We start from the raw sequence: 12,836 nt of genomic DNA, 5'->3' as shown, positions 1-12,836 counted from the left end.
CTGAATACAGAAATTGTGTTTAATCATCCATAAGCAAAGAGAGCCTTTATTAGGTTGACAATAAAGTATCTCAACTTAGAATGCTATTTATTTCTATGAATACAGATGTGTATTTTTCTATTTATCTAGCTCTCATCTATCTATTTATTATCGAGATGCTATAGGGTAGACTACATGCTATTATTTAAAAAGGAAAATTCAGAAAAATTGGATTCACCATTTCTTTTAAATTCAACATTTTTATTTCTGTAGCCAATAATCACCTTATTACCTAGTAAGAAGGTATACATAGAAATTAAAAAGGAAAACATTTTATGATGAAATACATTTCCTAGTTTGGGTTGTATAGGAAATGTCAATTATTTTTATTCTTTGTAAATTAAAAACAATGATAAAGCAAAAAATTAAAATGCACCAACATGTATTAATTTGAATTAGATACCATTTCTTTCCAGTATGAAGTTGATGTAGTCCATGAATAGATATGAAGTTTGCCCTTTTGTAATAAGCTAGAAGAGACACAATCCAAACACAACAAAAACACTTTACCAGATGACTTCCACACGGAGACACACAATAAACATATGATCTTGACACATATGGAATAATTTTTGAGACATTATCAATTGCAGTACATGTTTTTCTGATTTAGAAGGAGTCACTGTTTACCCAACCTCAATTAACACATTTGACTTTTCAAGTGAATTGTTAACTATTTTACACATCAATGATAAAAATTTTTAAATGAAAATTTTAAAATAATTTTTAAACTAAAAACTTTTTTAAATTAAAAGTACCTTTTAGGTACTACCTTTAATAAGGTTCTTTAGTCTAAAGTCAGTCTTTAAAATTTTTGGTAAATGGTTTTTTTACATTTTTAATGTTAATGCAGGAGATGGGAAGGCTAAACATTTATTCCTATTTCAGAAGGCTGCATCAACATTGACACACAGAAAAATGTCCTAATAAGACATTTGGGGGAGCGTGGATTCTTTGAGTATACCTTATCATATTTCTGCAGGGGATCATCATGGAAATCCATATTTCCATGGCTTGGTGTGTTTTAACAAGCATGTGATGTCTCCTTGCTATGAAGACAGGTTATGGGGTTAATAGTTCACCCACTACTGGCAGACCAGCACCACCTTGAGAGTGAGCACACATGCAGCATCATTGTTTTAATTTAATTTGTTCGCATTATTGAGGACAGATTAACCAGGTGGCTACCAGTGCTGCAGGCTGACCTGTTATAATTCAGCTAACTGGCTTGAGTTTCTTCAAATGCCTGGGTAGTGGGACCCTGAGCCGGAGGGACAGGAAAGACCAGCAGTCCCCAAAGTGCTAAAAGCAACAAGACATTAACTGACGTCTGAAAGTGTTAAGAGTGACATTAAAGTTGCAGAGGAAGGGCATACTTGCATGCACCAGACCTTCTTTTGACAATGTGACTTTCTCCAGAACAACATCTTAGCATTTTTTCTTCTCATTGATTTTACCTTTCCCCATTTGTTAGGTCAGTCTCTTTCTCTCAGCAAAAGTAGGAGAAAAAGTGTCCAAGAGGTAATTCTTGATTCTTTTCAGCTCCCAGTGAAATGTCGAGTGTTGAAGTCAATTAAAAGATTATTAGGAAATGACCCTATGCAGGTGTAGAAAAAAATTAGGGCAAAATTATATTAATTTATGATGGATTATAAAATTTCTAAGAGAGATTATTTTTATCCACTTCATTAAGGAGGATAATTCATCATCAACTTAAAAAAAAATCAAGATGAGTTTCGTGGTTACTTTGAAGCCATATTAATGTGATTTTATATGACTTCAGAAAGGTATTTTAGAACTTTTTCTTCCATAGCCATTTCCAGCAACCAGTTTTGTTTTCTTTGTGCAAATATCTAGGCCAAGGCTCCGTGAGAATATAGGGGGAGGGGGGCCAAACACCTAATCAATATGAGAACTGCAGAACTGAATTACTTTGAAAGTGAGCTATATTGTGTTTTCCATTAGACTGATGATGGCATCCTTCCTACACCCACCCCCCATCTTTTTATCTTTGGATGAGGAGAAGAGTCCACAAGTTAGAGCTTAGCATTTAAGCAAAGGAATAAAATGTCACTGCAGATTGTTTTAGATTTCATAAAAGAGATAGAATTAAACTCAGCCTTGTATAAGTTATGTTAAAAATAACGATGGAGGAATTCTTAGATAAGAGAGTCAAGAATAGCCATGGGTGTTGATTCTCACGAAAGTTCGTGCATAAGCTCACAGAGCATCTTGTTCATCAAATCCGTGTTCCATGGATCCTACTTCTAATCCTTCTCTCATTTGTTTCTTCCACAGAGCTACAGTGAACCTGTCGATGTTAAGACGTCTCAAGCTCCTCAGCTGATCAGTTCCAAGCCGTCAGTGTTCCATGGGCCCAGCCAGGCCCACTCAGCTCTGTACCTAAGTTCGCACTATCACCAACAACCTGGAATGAATCCTCACCTAACTGCCATGCATTCTAGTCTCCCCAGGAACATCGCACCCAAGCCGAATAACCAAATGCCAGTGACTGTCTCTATAGCAAACATGGCTGTGTCTCCCCCTCCTCCCCTCCAGATCAGCCCACCTCTCCACCAGCATCTCAGCATGCAGCAGCACCAGCCACTCACCATGCAGCAGCCCCTTGGGAACCAGCTCCCCATGCAGGTCCAGTCTGCCTTACATTCACCCACCATGCAGCAAGTAAGCACCATAGCTCCAGACTTAGAATCAGTACTCCTCTTCTGATGGGCTGGGAGAGGGATCTGTTCGTTCAGTGGAGGCTGGGGGACATGTGTTTTCTCTTCTATTTAAATGGAGAATCAAAAATATTCTACAAATATCTGTTGATGAAAAAAATAATGTAATTGACAAGGGATGGGTTTGTGGAACATGATGTCATCCTAGCAGTTGATAGTTGCTTTTCATAATCACTGGTTTCTTCCCCAAGATATCCATTTTGCTTTATCTTTCTAATCCCCTTTTTGTTCTGTTTCTTGAGTAGAGTATATTTATTATTTTGAGATGTCACATACTGCCATTGATCTTTTTATAATAGAAAATTCTATATATGTTTTTTAAATATTGCTTGTAGATGAGAACATCTTGACTGGTCTGCCAATTAAGTCCAATAAATGCTCTAAAATAAAATCAGGTTCAATAGCAAATTTGATGGAACCCTGAAAATTTTAAGAACTAAACATTCTAACCAGAGTTTTATTTAAAAATGGATATCTGGGGCTCAGAGGTAGAGCACCTACCTGGCATACACCGAGCCTTGAGTTTGATCTCTAGCATCATAAAAAAATATATAAAGAAAGAAATAAAGGGAGCTCACCTCTGCATAAACTGGAAAATCTGGCGGTCTGAGAACCTCCTTACTCATTTCTCGATTATTGAAGTCATTTGTGGGAAATCTTAGCTTAGCTTAGATTTTGATGTTATTTCAAAATTTGGAAATTAGGAGCAAACCATGTAAACTCAGTTGACCATACAGTATTCAAAAATACTAAAAACTTGTCTTTAAAGAAGGGAAAAACCTAAAAATTGTAGCAAATTCAGCTATCACTTTTATAGTCAAATTACTCTTTGTCCTCAGATCTTTATGTAAATATGTAAACACAGTTCTCCTAAAGAATTAGTATCTAGCCGTCTATGAAATTTCAGGCTTAAATTTGGTGAGAGAAGAGGCAGAAAGAAAAATCAAATATATGTAGTCCCAAATTCATAATCATCATCGTCATCATCATTATTATTATTAACAGGTATTAGTAGACCTTAATACTTTTAGCTCATCTTCTCAGAAAATTTACAGTTCAGATACCAGCATCATCTTTATTTTACAGATGAGGACATTGAGGCTTGGCAGAGTTAAATAATGTACTCACAAAATCAGAGCTGGTATTCAAACCTGAATCTGTTCAGAAATCAGAGCTTGAATTCTTATATATATTTAAAATTAGGTTTTATTTTAGGCATTTAGACACCAAAACCAAAATAATTAGGTGTGTTTTTATTATTTTCATCAGTTCTAATCAGTTATACATGACAGTACAAAGCGATCTGATTCATTGTGCACAAATGGAGCAGAATTTTTCACTTCTCTGATTATACACGAAGTAGAGTCACACCATTTGTGCAATCATACATGTACCCAGGGTAATGATGTCCTTCTCATTCCACTATCTTTTCTACTCCTTTTCCCCTCCCCCCACTCCCCTTTGCCCCATCCAAAGTTTCTCCACTCATCCTATGCACCTCCCCACATTATGGATTAGCATCCACTTATCAGAGAAAACATTCAGCACCTGGTTTGGGCCCCGGGGGTGGAGGGGTGGCTTATTTTGCTTAGCATGATGTTCTCCAACTCCATCCATTTACCTGCAAATGCCATAATTTTTTTCTCTTTTAATGCCGAGTAATATCCCATTGTGTACATGTATCACAGTTTCTTTATCCATTCATCTGTTGAAGGACATCTAGGTTGGTTCCACAGTTTAGCAATTGTGAATTGTGCTGCTATAAACACTGAAGTGGCTGCATCACTATAGTATGCTGTTTTGAAGTCCTTTGGGTATAGACCAAGGAGAGGGATAGCTGGGTCAAATGATGGTTCCATTCCCAGATTTCTAAGGAATCTCCATAGTGCTTTCCAGATTGGCTGCACCAATTTGCAGTCCCACCAGCAATGTATGAGTGTACCTTTTCCCCACATCTTCGCCAACACTTATTGTTTGTATTCTGGATAACTGCCATTCTGACTGGCATGAGATGAAATCTTAGAGTAGTTTTGATTTGCATTTCTCTAATTACTACAGATATTGAAAATTTTTTTTTTATATTTGTTGATTGAGTGTATATCTTCTTCTGAGAAGTATCTGTTCAGCTCCTTAGCCCCTTTATTGATTGGGTTGTTGGTTTTTTGGTGTGAAGTTTTTTGAGTTCTTTATATATCCTGGCGATTAATGCACTAACTGACGTGTGTGTGTCAAAAATTTGATCCCAAAATGTACGCAGAACCTGAATTCTTAATGCTAGGCTTGTTGCCCCTTGCTATCAGTTACTCTTGTAGAATAGCAACCTTTGTATTAGAAAACTTGTTTCTTCCAAGAATTTGGAGGGTCTGTAAATCCCAGTTAGTTCTGAAATCAAAATTTTTATGGCAAGCAAAAGGATCCATTTCCTTATGGAAGTCTCCCTTAGCCAAGGTCACTATAAAGTTGTCTTGCCTGAGAGATGGAAAGGTCAATGGGTAGCAAGTGGATGAGGAGAAAGAGGTGGGGACAGGGTAAGAGTCATCAGCAGGTCACTGGAGCAGGAGCCTGCAGATTGAGGAGACTGACAGACCCCACAGGACAATCATACTAAAATTGAGATCAAAAAGTCCATCAACCCAGAATGTCTTAATCTGTTACAATCACAAGAGTTGTTGGGAACAACATTCAGGTCATCAGTGAGACTTCAGCCTGTACATGTTGTCCCAGTCTACCAGGAAAATGAAGTATGTTTCATTTTTATAGCTTAAAAGTAAAATAATGTTATTTCAGGCTTTGCCTGTAGATTTCTTGGTCTATGATTCTTCTGGTATTTATGATTTGCTTAAATTTAGATGCTGAAGTTAACTAAATTTTCAATCTTTGAACTTTCTAGGTAGCACATAATTTGGTGTTTATAAACTGAAGTCACCCATTTAATCTTAGCTAATAAATAAAAAATGTTTGCATGATATTCTCTCACCCAACTTAAGGACCTATTTTCATAAAATGGGGGGAAAAAAAGTGATGGTTTTGGTGTGTGTGCAACCCAAGTCGCGGATAAAATTTGACCTGTCTGATTCATCATCCAAAACACCTTTGTCCAAAGATGTTTGCTTACTAGTATGTGGATTGTGTTTCCATGTGTGTGCGTGCACGCACACACACCCCAAAGGAGAGAGAAAAAAGAAAGTAAATGACTACTGTATTTTTAAAAGAATGTCTCATATTTCAGTATTACTTTAGCTATTTTATTACCCTTTTGAAAATGAATGTATCCTACAAAATGGTTGTATAGTCCCCCAGGAGTAATAGTTTCACTTTTTTTCTAGAATAATATTTTATACACGGAACCCAGGAACCTCTTTTTTGGGGGGATCCAGTTTTACACCTATTTTTCTACTCACTGTATTGTCGAATGAGGTCAAGAGAAGAAATCATTAATATCTGTCAACTTCCTTTATAACCTTAAGAAAAAAAATCTTTGTATGATATCACATGGACAGATTTTCAATTTCCTTGTGTAATAAACAGCTGCTTTAGGATTTGGGTGTAATTTAAAGGTTTAAAAAAAAATCACATTGAGATTGATGAATAAATCAGTCGTGAAGACAAAAAACATTGACGCCCTGTTGAAAATACCTCTCCAGACAGGCAGGAAATGAAATTAATTTCCAGTAAAGTGTGGATATGAGGATCACTGTTTGGTGGTGCTGTAGGATTTTTCGGACTTGCTATGGTGGCACAACAAAACTGCTAGGGCTACAGAAATCTAATTAAAGAGCAAATGTCCCTTCTGACATCAAATTAATCTTTATCATGTTTCCTATTTTTATTTCAATCTGGCACCAGAAAATGAAATTTAAAATTCCAGGCATGCTACAAAACAGTTGGTGATTTTTCTCCTGAGCATTAAAATGCAAAATATTCAGTCTTGGTTAATTAGACTGCTAAGCAAACATTTTCCAAAAAGTGTATATCATTGTTTTTTTTCCAATTTACATCAGTTATAAAAATGTACTTAGCTCTAAGTTTGACCTCAGCATCTCTTTATAATATAATGTTCAGAAGCATGTTTCATTTTCCAACTTGAAAGTAAAATAGTGTTAAATAATGTTACTTCAGCCTTTGCCTGTATATTTCTTGGTTCTTGCAAGTTTTGATATTAGTGATTTCCTTAAATTTATATTAAATTTTAGCTAAATTTTTAATCTTTGAACTTTCTAGCTAGAATACAATTTAGGTTTATAAACTGAAGTCATCCATTTAATTTTAACTAATAATCTAAAAATTAATATTTGCCTGATATTCTCTCACCAAACTTAAGGATCTCTTTTCACAGAATGGGGGAAAAAAGATGGTTTAGGGTGTGCGTGTGTGTGTGTGTGTGCATGTGTGTGTGTGTGTGTGTGTGTGTGTGTGTGTTGCTTTTTCATGTTTCCATACCTTCAACTCAAGATATTTTCAATTACTCTTTGTTTTGATACTTGTTTGCTTTTAGGTTCTATTTTGTCCATTGTGTAACAATCCAATATGGAGAACTTTACATTAAAAAGATAGGAAAACCCTGGCATTTACACGTTTATCCACCCTGATGCTTTCTAACAGTAGCATTGAGTAATCTGTACTAAACTTTATTTATTGAAAGATATAATTTATTGAGCCACTACTATGGGCTAGGCCCTGAGAATATCGAGTAAGCACTGTAAATACCGTCAGATCTCAGGGTCCCCTAAGGCAGCCTTACAAGGGGGACTTAATAAAGGAAGTCAACACAATGCTCCCTCAAAGCTCTCTCCTGCCCTTTGCCCAGGAGCACACTAGACACTAGGGAAGGAAGTCAAGAATGCTGGACAAGATAACAGGACTCTAAGGAAATGAAGACATTTCATTAAGTAAGACTCCCGCCATGTTGGAAATCTGGGCAAGTCTAGAGAAAGAGGATTTCTGCCTGGAAAGGACAGGACTCCCAAATTACCAGTTAGACCTCTTTTCACTTTCTCATTTAGAAGACATTTACAGTTTGAGCTAGAGGTGGTGTATACACAGACAAACTTATTTCCCACAAATCAGTTGTTAATTTAGAAAATTTTTAGTCTATATAAGGTCAAACACCCAGTCTGGATGAATTCTCCACTCTTCAATGACAGTTTCCCAATATCCAGAATTTTAGCTTGGGTGGGAGTGAGGGTAGACATTGGTTCCAAGTCTATCATTTGAATGGAAACTAAATCAATATCTTAAATCCTATATTGAGAGTTGAAGACAGTTGCTAGTAGGTATTGTCTTGGAGTCATTACACTGGAGACATCCAAACATAAACTAAAGTCTAAGGAAATATCCTTAGTTAAAAAAAAAAAATCAATCCTCTGAGTATCCTGCTGAGTTTAAGAAAAGTAAAAATTCAACAATATTAGGTCATCAAAAACTTCCTCCAAGTAAATAGGGAATGATTCTGAAATCTCTTGATTTCTCAGTGGTTAAAACTCATGGATGGAATCTGTTGCAAGACAACCACAAGATTAATTAAGTTGCTTTTTTCAGTCACTTGCAGCAAAGCTTGCTTATGCTGCTCTTGAATTCACCACATAAGCTAAAAATAAATCTTTGCATATAATGCTTTTTGTGTGCCAGATATAGCTATATACTTCAGAGATTCTGTCCTTGAGTTTTTAATAGCTTTGCTAGGATTAAAAGTCAACACTTCACCATACTAGTGAATTCAAGGAATCTTCCTGAAGTCCGATTATTGTTTGCTGGTTAATAGACTTTTCAATTAAAAAATATTTTCTCTGTCTTACACTTTTCCCTCTCTGTTTTCGAACGGCAAGTTGTTTTGCATCTCTTTCCCTATATTAGTCCAACAACTGTTAAAAAGCTTTGGTTGAAATTTTTTAGCTGAGAAAGAAATACAAATAAAAGAAGAAGCAGATGGTCTCTTTGTGATTGAATGAAGAAAAAGGGGTTTGAGAACAATATGTGAATAGGTGTAGTCTAATAAGACACTCAGCCACCTGCTGCCTGAATCCTTCAAAAAAAGATTCTGTTTCATATTCTGGGGATTAACTATTAATGTATCCTTAGGTTTGATAGAAAACAAACTTTGAGGGGTTTAAGCTTTTTTCTCCCTTTGTTTTGATTGAGTTAGCTTCTCTATGTTTTAAATTGTTTCTCAAGTCAATTTATCTGCTCAAGAGTATAATTAAAGGTTTTCTGACACATGGCTAGATGAAGGAAAGGTAAGTAGACCCGAGTTTGGGGCATTTCTTTTCTGCATTTGTTTTAAGTTCTCTGGGCCCTTCCCAAAGGCTTGCCCTGACAGTGACAGGAGCAAGGTCTAGGGTGTTTGCAAAGAATTAATAAATATTTAGTTGCATTTCTTCTTTAAAAGGCACTTTGATCCTTATTTGTGGACTTGCATTTTTTTCCCCTTCAGGGATTTACTCTTCAACCTGACTATCAGACTATTATCAATCCTACATCCACAGCCGCACAAGTTGTCACCCAAGCAATGGAGTATGTGCGTTCGGGGTGCAGAAATCCTCCCCCACAGCCTGTGGACTGGAATAACGACTACTGCAGTAGTGGGTAAGCAGCCAGCAGTCGCCACCTGGTGGTAAACAGCATTCATAGCATGCGTCCTAGTGGATTCTTGTTTTACTCCAGCTTTCAAAACTGCTATCTGGGATGGTTGTTCATTCAGGAAAGACAAAGACATCTCTCCAGAAACAATTTAAGCCATCTTCTAGATCTTCCAAGAATGAATACCTTTAGATCACTGTTCGCTTTAAATGTAGGTTAACTACCCATGCCCTTTCCCAGTACATAACTCCATCCCTCGAGCTAGAGCAAATAACTCAAAGCCATTGACCCCGGCTGTCCCCTGGAGCAGATTGTCTTGTAACAAGAAATTGTCTGTTTTCTCTCCACACAGGGGCATGCAGAGGGACAAAGCACTGTACCTTACCTGAAAATCTGAACACCTCTTCTTTCCACTGAGGAATTCAGGGAAGTCTTTTCACCATGGATTGCTTTGTACAGCCAAGGCAGTTCTCCATTTTATTAGAAAATACAAGTTGCTAAGCACTTAGGACCATTTGAGCTTGTGGGTCACCCACTCTGGAAGAAATAGTCATGCTTCTTTATTATTTTTTTAATCCTTTATGGACATTGTTTTTCCTCCTTCCCCGAAGGAAATATGGACCATTCAGATTTTATGTTGGTTTTTTGCTGTGAAGTGCTGCGCCCTAGTAACTGCCTTAGCAACTGTAGATGTCTCGGATAACAGTCCTGGATTTTCCATTGGTTTTCATAATGGGTGTTTATATGAAACTACTAAAGACTTTTTAAATGGCTTGATGTAGCAGTCATAGCAAGTTTGTAAATAGCATCTATGTTACACTCTCCTAGAGTATAAAATGTGAATGTTTTTGTAGCTAAATTGTAATTTGAAACTGGCTCATCCCAGTTTATTGATTTCACGATAGGGGTTAAATTGGCAAACATTCATATTTTTACTTCATTTTTAAAACAACTAATAGTTCTATATTTTCAAAATATTTGAAAAAAAAAGTATTCCCAAATGATTTTAATTTAAAAACAAATTGGCTTTGTCTCATTGATCAGACAAAAAGAAACTAGTGTTAAGGGAAGCGCAAACCCATTTATTTTGTACTGCAGAAAAATTGCTTTTTTGTATCACTTTTTGTGTAATGGTTAGTAAATGTCATTTAAGTCCTTTTATGTATAAAACTGCCAAATGCTTACCTGGTATCTTACTAGATGCAGAAACAGATTGGAAACAGCTAAATTATAACCTTTACATATGGCTCTGTATTATTGTTTCTTCATACTGTGTCTGTATTTAATCTTTTTTTATGGAACCTGTTGCGCCTATTTATGAAATAATAAATATAGGTGTTTGTAAGTAAATTTGTTAGTATTTGAAAGAGGTTTCTTTGATGTTTTAACTTTTGCTGGCAAAAAAAAAAAATTCACGCTTGGTGTGAATACTTTATTATTTAGTTTTTACAGTGACATGAATAAAGCCAAACCTGCTTTTCATTTAGCAGCAAGTTAAAGTAACCAGTCCTTATTTCTGCATTTCTTCGGTTGATGCAAATGAAAAACTATTCTCCTTAAGAACTTTCTTTCTTCTTCAATATAATGGAAAATTGCCCCCAAAGTCACACAGCTCCAAGACTAAACACACACATCCTCTACCTAAAAAGAGTTGCTTTTGGGTTCTCAGCTGATTTTAGTCAATTCTGAAAATCTCACACACACACACACACCCCATAAAATTCAAGTCCAGTCACCTAAAACTCAAGCTGCATGCTTCTCACAAAGTCTCCCAAACATGTAAGAACAGATCCATGCAAAGAAAGGAACAAAGGGAAACATACTGTTAGGAAGAAACCTAGAAATGAAAGGTGAGTAATCAGACAGCAAAAGAGAAAGGAAACGCATTCCAAATTTGAAAGCTGTTTTTATGGATCTGACATTCTTGCTGTCTCTTGTGTCTCTAGAAGCAACTTCTCTTCCCAAAAAGAATTCTGAGAGATTAGCTAGGGAGGACCAAAAATTCTGAAAATCTGGATGAGGATTTGCATAGATTTTACACCAAAAAAAAAAGAGAGAGAGAGAGAGAGCTAGAAAATTATTCCCTTACACGAGGCTATCAGCTAAGTTAACCTGGTTGAAAATCCAAAGAATGGTTAATGTCTCTTTCGTGGAATGTGCGAAATGAATCTAGCAGTTTAACGAAATACAAATATATGCATTATGTAACCCAGTCAGAATTAAAAAGACAAAAGGTATGCTTGCTTTGGAATGATTTTAGGCATTGTACAACCTTGAGTCACTTGAGCATGTAATAACTAATAAATAATGCAGATCCAATGTGATTATTAAAATGACTGTAGCTGAGAGCTCTAATTTTCCTGTCTTGAAACTGTATAAGAACTCATGTGATTAAGTTCACAGTTTATTGTTTGTCTGTTTAGTATTTTAGAAATATACCAGCACTACTAATTAACTAATGTCTTTTATTGATTATATTATGATAAAGTAAAAATTTCTCTTGCATTAAGTCTAAACTGAGAAGGTAATTACCGGGATGAGAATAAGCAGCTTTTGACTTCGACAGGCGGTTTGTACAGGGAAGTGCGATGTTGTTTACAGCTTCTCCAGAGCAGGTGTGCAACCAGGGTAGAGAGAGTGTTGAAATTTAATACCAAATACAGTAAAAACAAATGTAAATAAAAGAAAATACATCATCAATAAAAACTCTTACCATGCGTGACCGTATTCTCTTTGGTGATCCACCAGTCTCTAAAAGGCAGGCCCAAATGAGAAATCCCAAATAAATCTCAGGGCAGAAGCGAATTGGCATAGTAGGGATTAGCAGCTACCATGGCCTCCTGTCTTCTTTCCTGAAACTCTGAAAGTGCCCTCTCACCTGTCTGAGGCCCTCCAACATTGAGTCATTGCCTGAGAAATCTGCCATCTTTAAACCCACCATCTTTACGTCTGCCTGAAGTGCTCCATCTTTTAGTTTATTACTCAGAGGAACAGTAGTGGTATACACAGACTTCTCTGCTGAAGTACATCAAAAGATTTCTGAACCATAAATCAACTCATTCTAAGAAATTCAGGAATAATACTGATCAGAAAATGTCTTCACCAACATGTCCCCAATCAGAATTATAGCGAAGCACAAAAATTTGATAAAATAACATGACAGTGAGTAGGAGTAAGTTGAATCTCTAACATAATTAAGAAAGGCTGGGGTTGTGGCTCGGCCGTAGAGCACTCGCCTAGCACTTGCGAGGTCCTGGGTTCGAACTTCAACCCCACATAAAAATAAATAAATAAAATAAAGATATTGTGTCCCGCTACAACTAAAATATATATATATATTTTTTTTAAATCAAGAAAGAACAGTCTAAAAATCCCATCTAAATGGTAATGAGCTGACAATTTTAAAAAAATGAGTCAAATAATGACTTCCAGTTGAACAAGTTCACATATATAGCTAAGGATAAAGTTGTTCTCTGTAAT

The 12,836-nt window shown here is 36.2% G+C and overlaps 1 protein-coding gene across 3 annotated transcripts in view; it reads left to right on the top strand.

Annotated features, from left to right (window-relative positions):
* Tox (thymocyte selection associated high mobility group box) overlaps window positions 1–12,078 on the top strand; it is a 299,513-nt gene extending 287,435 nt beyond the window's left edge. For all 3 annotated transcript variants that reach the window (XM_040293974.2, XM_005322978.4, XM_021724922.3), the window contains 3 exons: window positions 2,338–2,724; window positions 9,211–9,362; window positions 9,709–12,078. In XM_040293974.2, the coding sequence (XP_040149908.2) occupies window positions 2,338–2,724; window positions 9,211–9,362; window positions 9,709–9,745 (576 nt within the window). In that variant the 3' untranslated portion in view covers window positions 9,746–12,078. The remainder of the gene's footprint in view (window positions 1–2,337; window positions 2,725–9,210; window positions 9,363–9,708) is intronic.
* Window positions 12,079–12,836: the final 758 nt, after the last annotated feature.

Source organism: Ictidomys tridecemlineatus, chromosome 7 (genome assembly GCF_052094955.1).
Source record: "Ictidomys tridecemlineatus isolate mIctTri1 chromosome 7, mIctTri1.hap1, whole genome shotgun sequence".
In the NCBI taxonomy this organism is placed as follows: domain Eukaryota; kingdom Metazoa; phylum Chordata; class Mammalia; order Rodentia; family Sciuridae; genus Ictidomys; species Ictidomys tridecemlineatus.
Note: the sequence above shows the minus strand (reverse complement) of the source record. Positions and strands in the feature narration are given on the sequence as shown.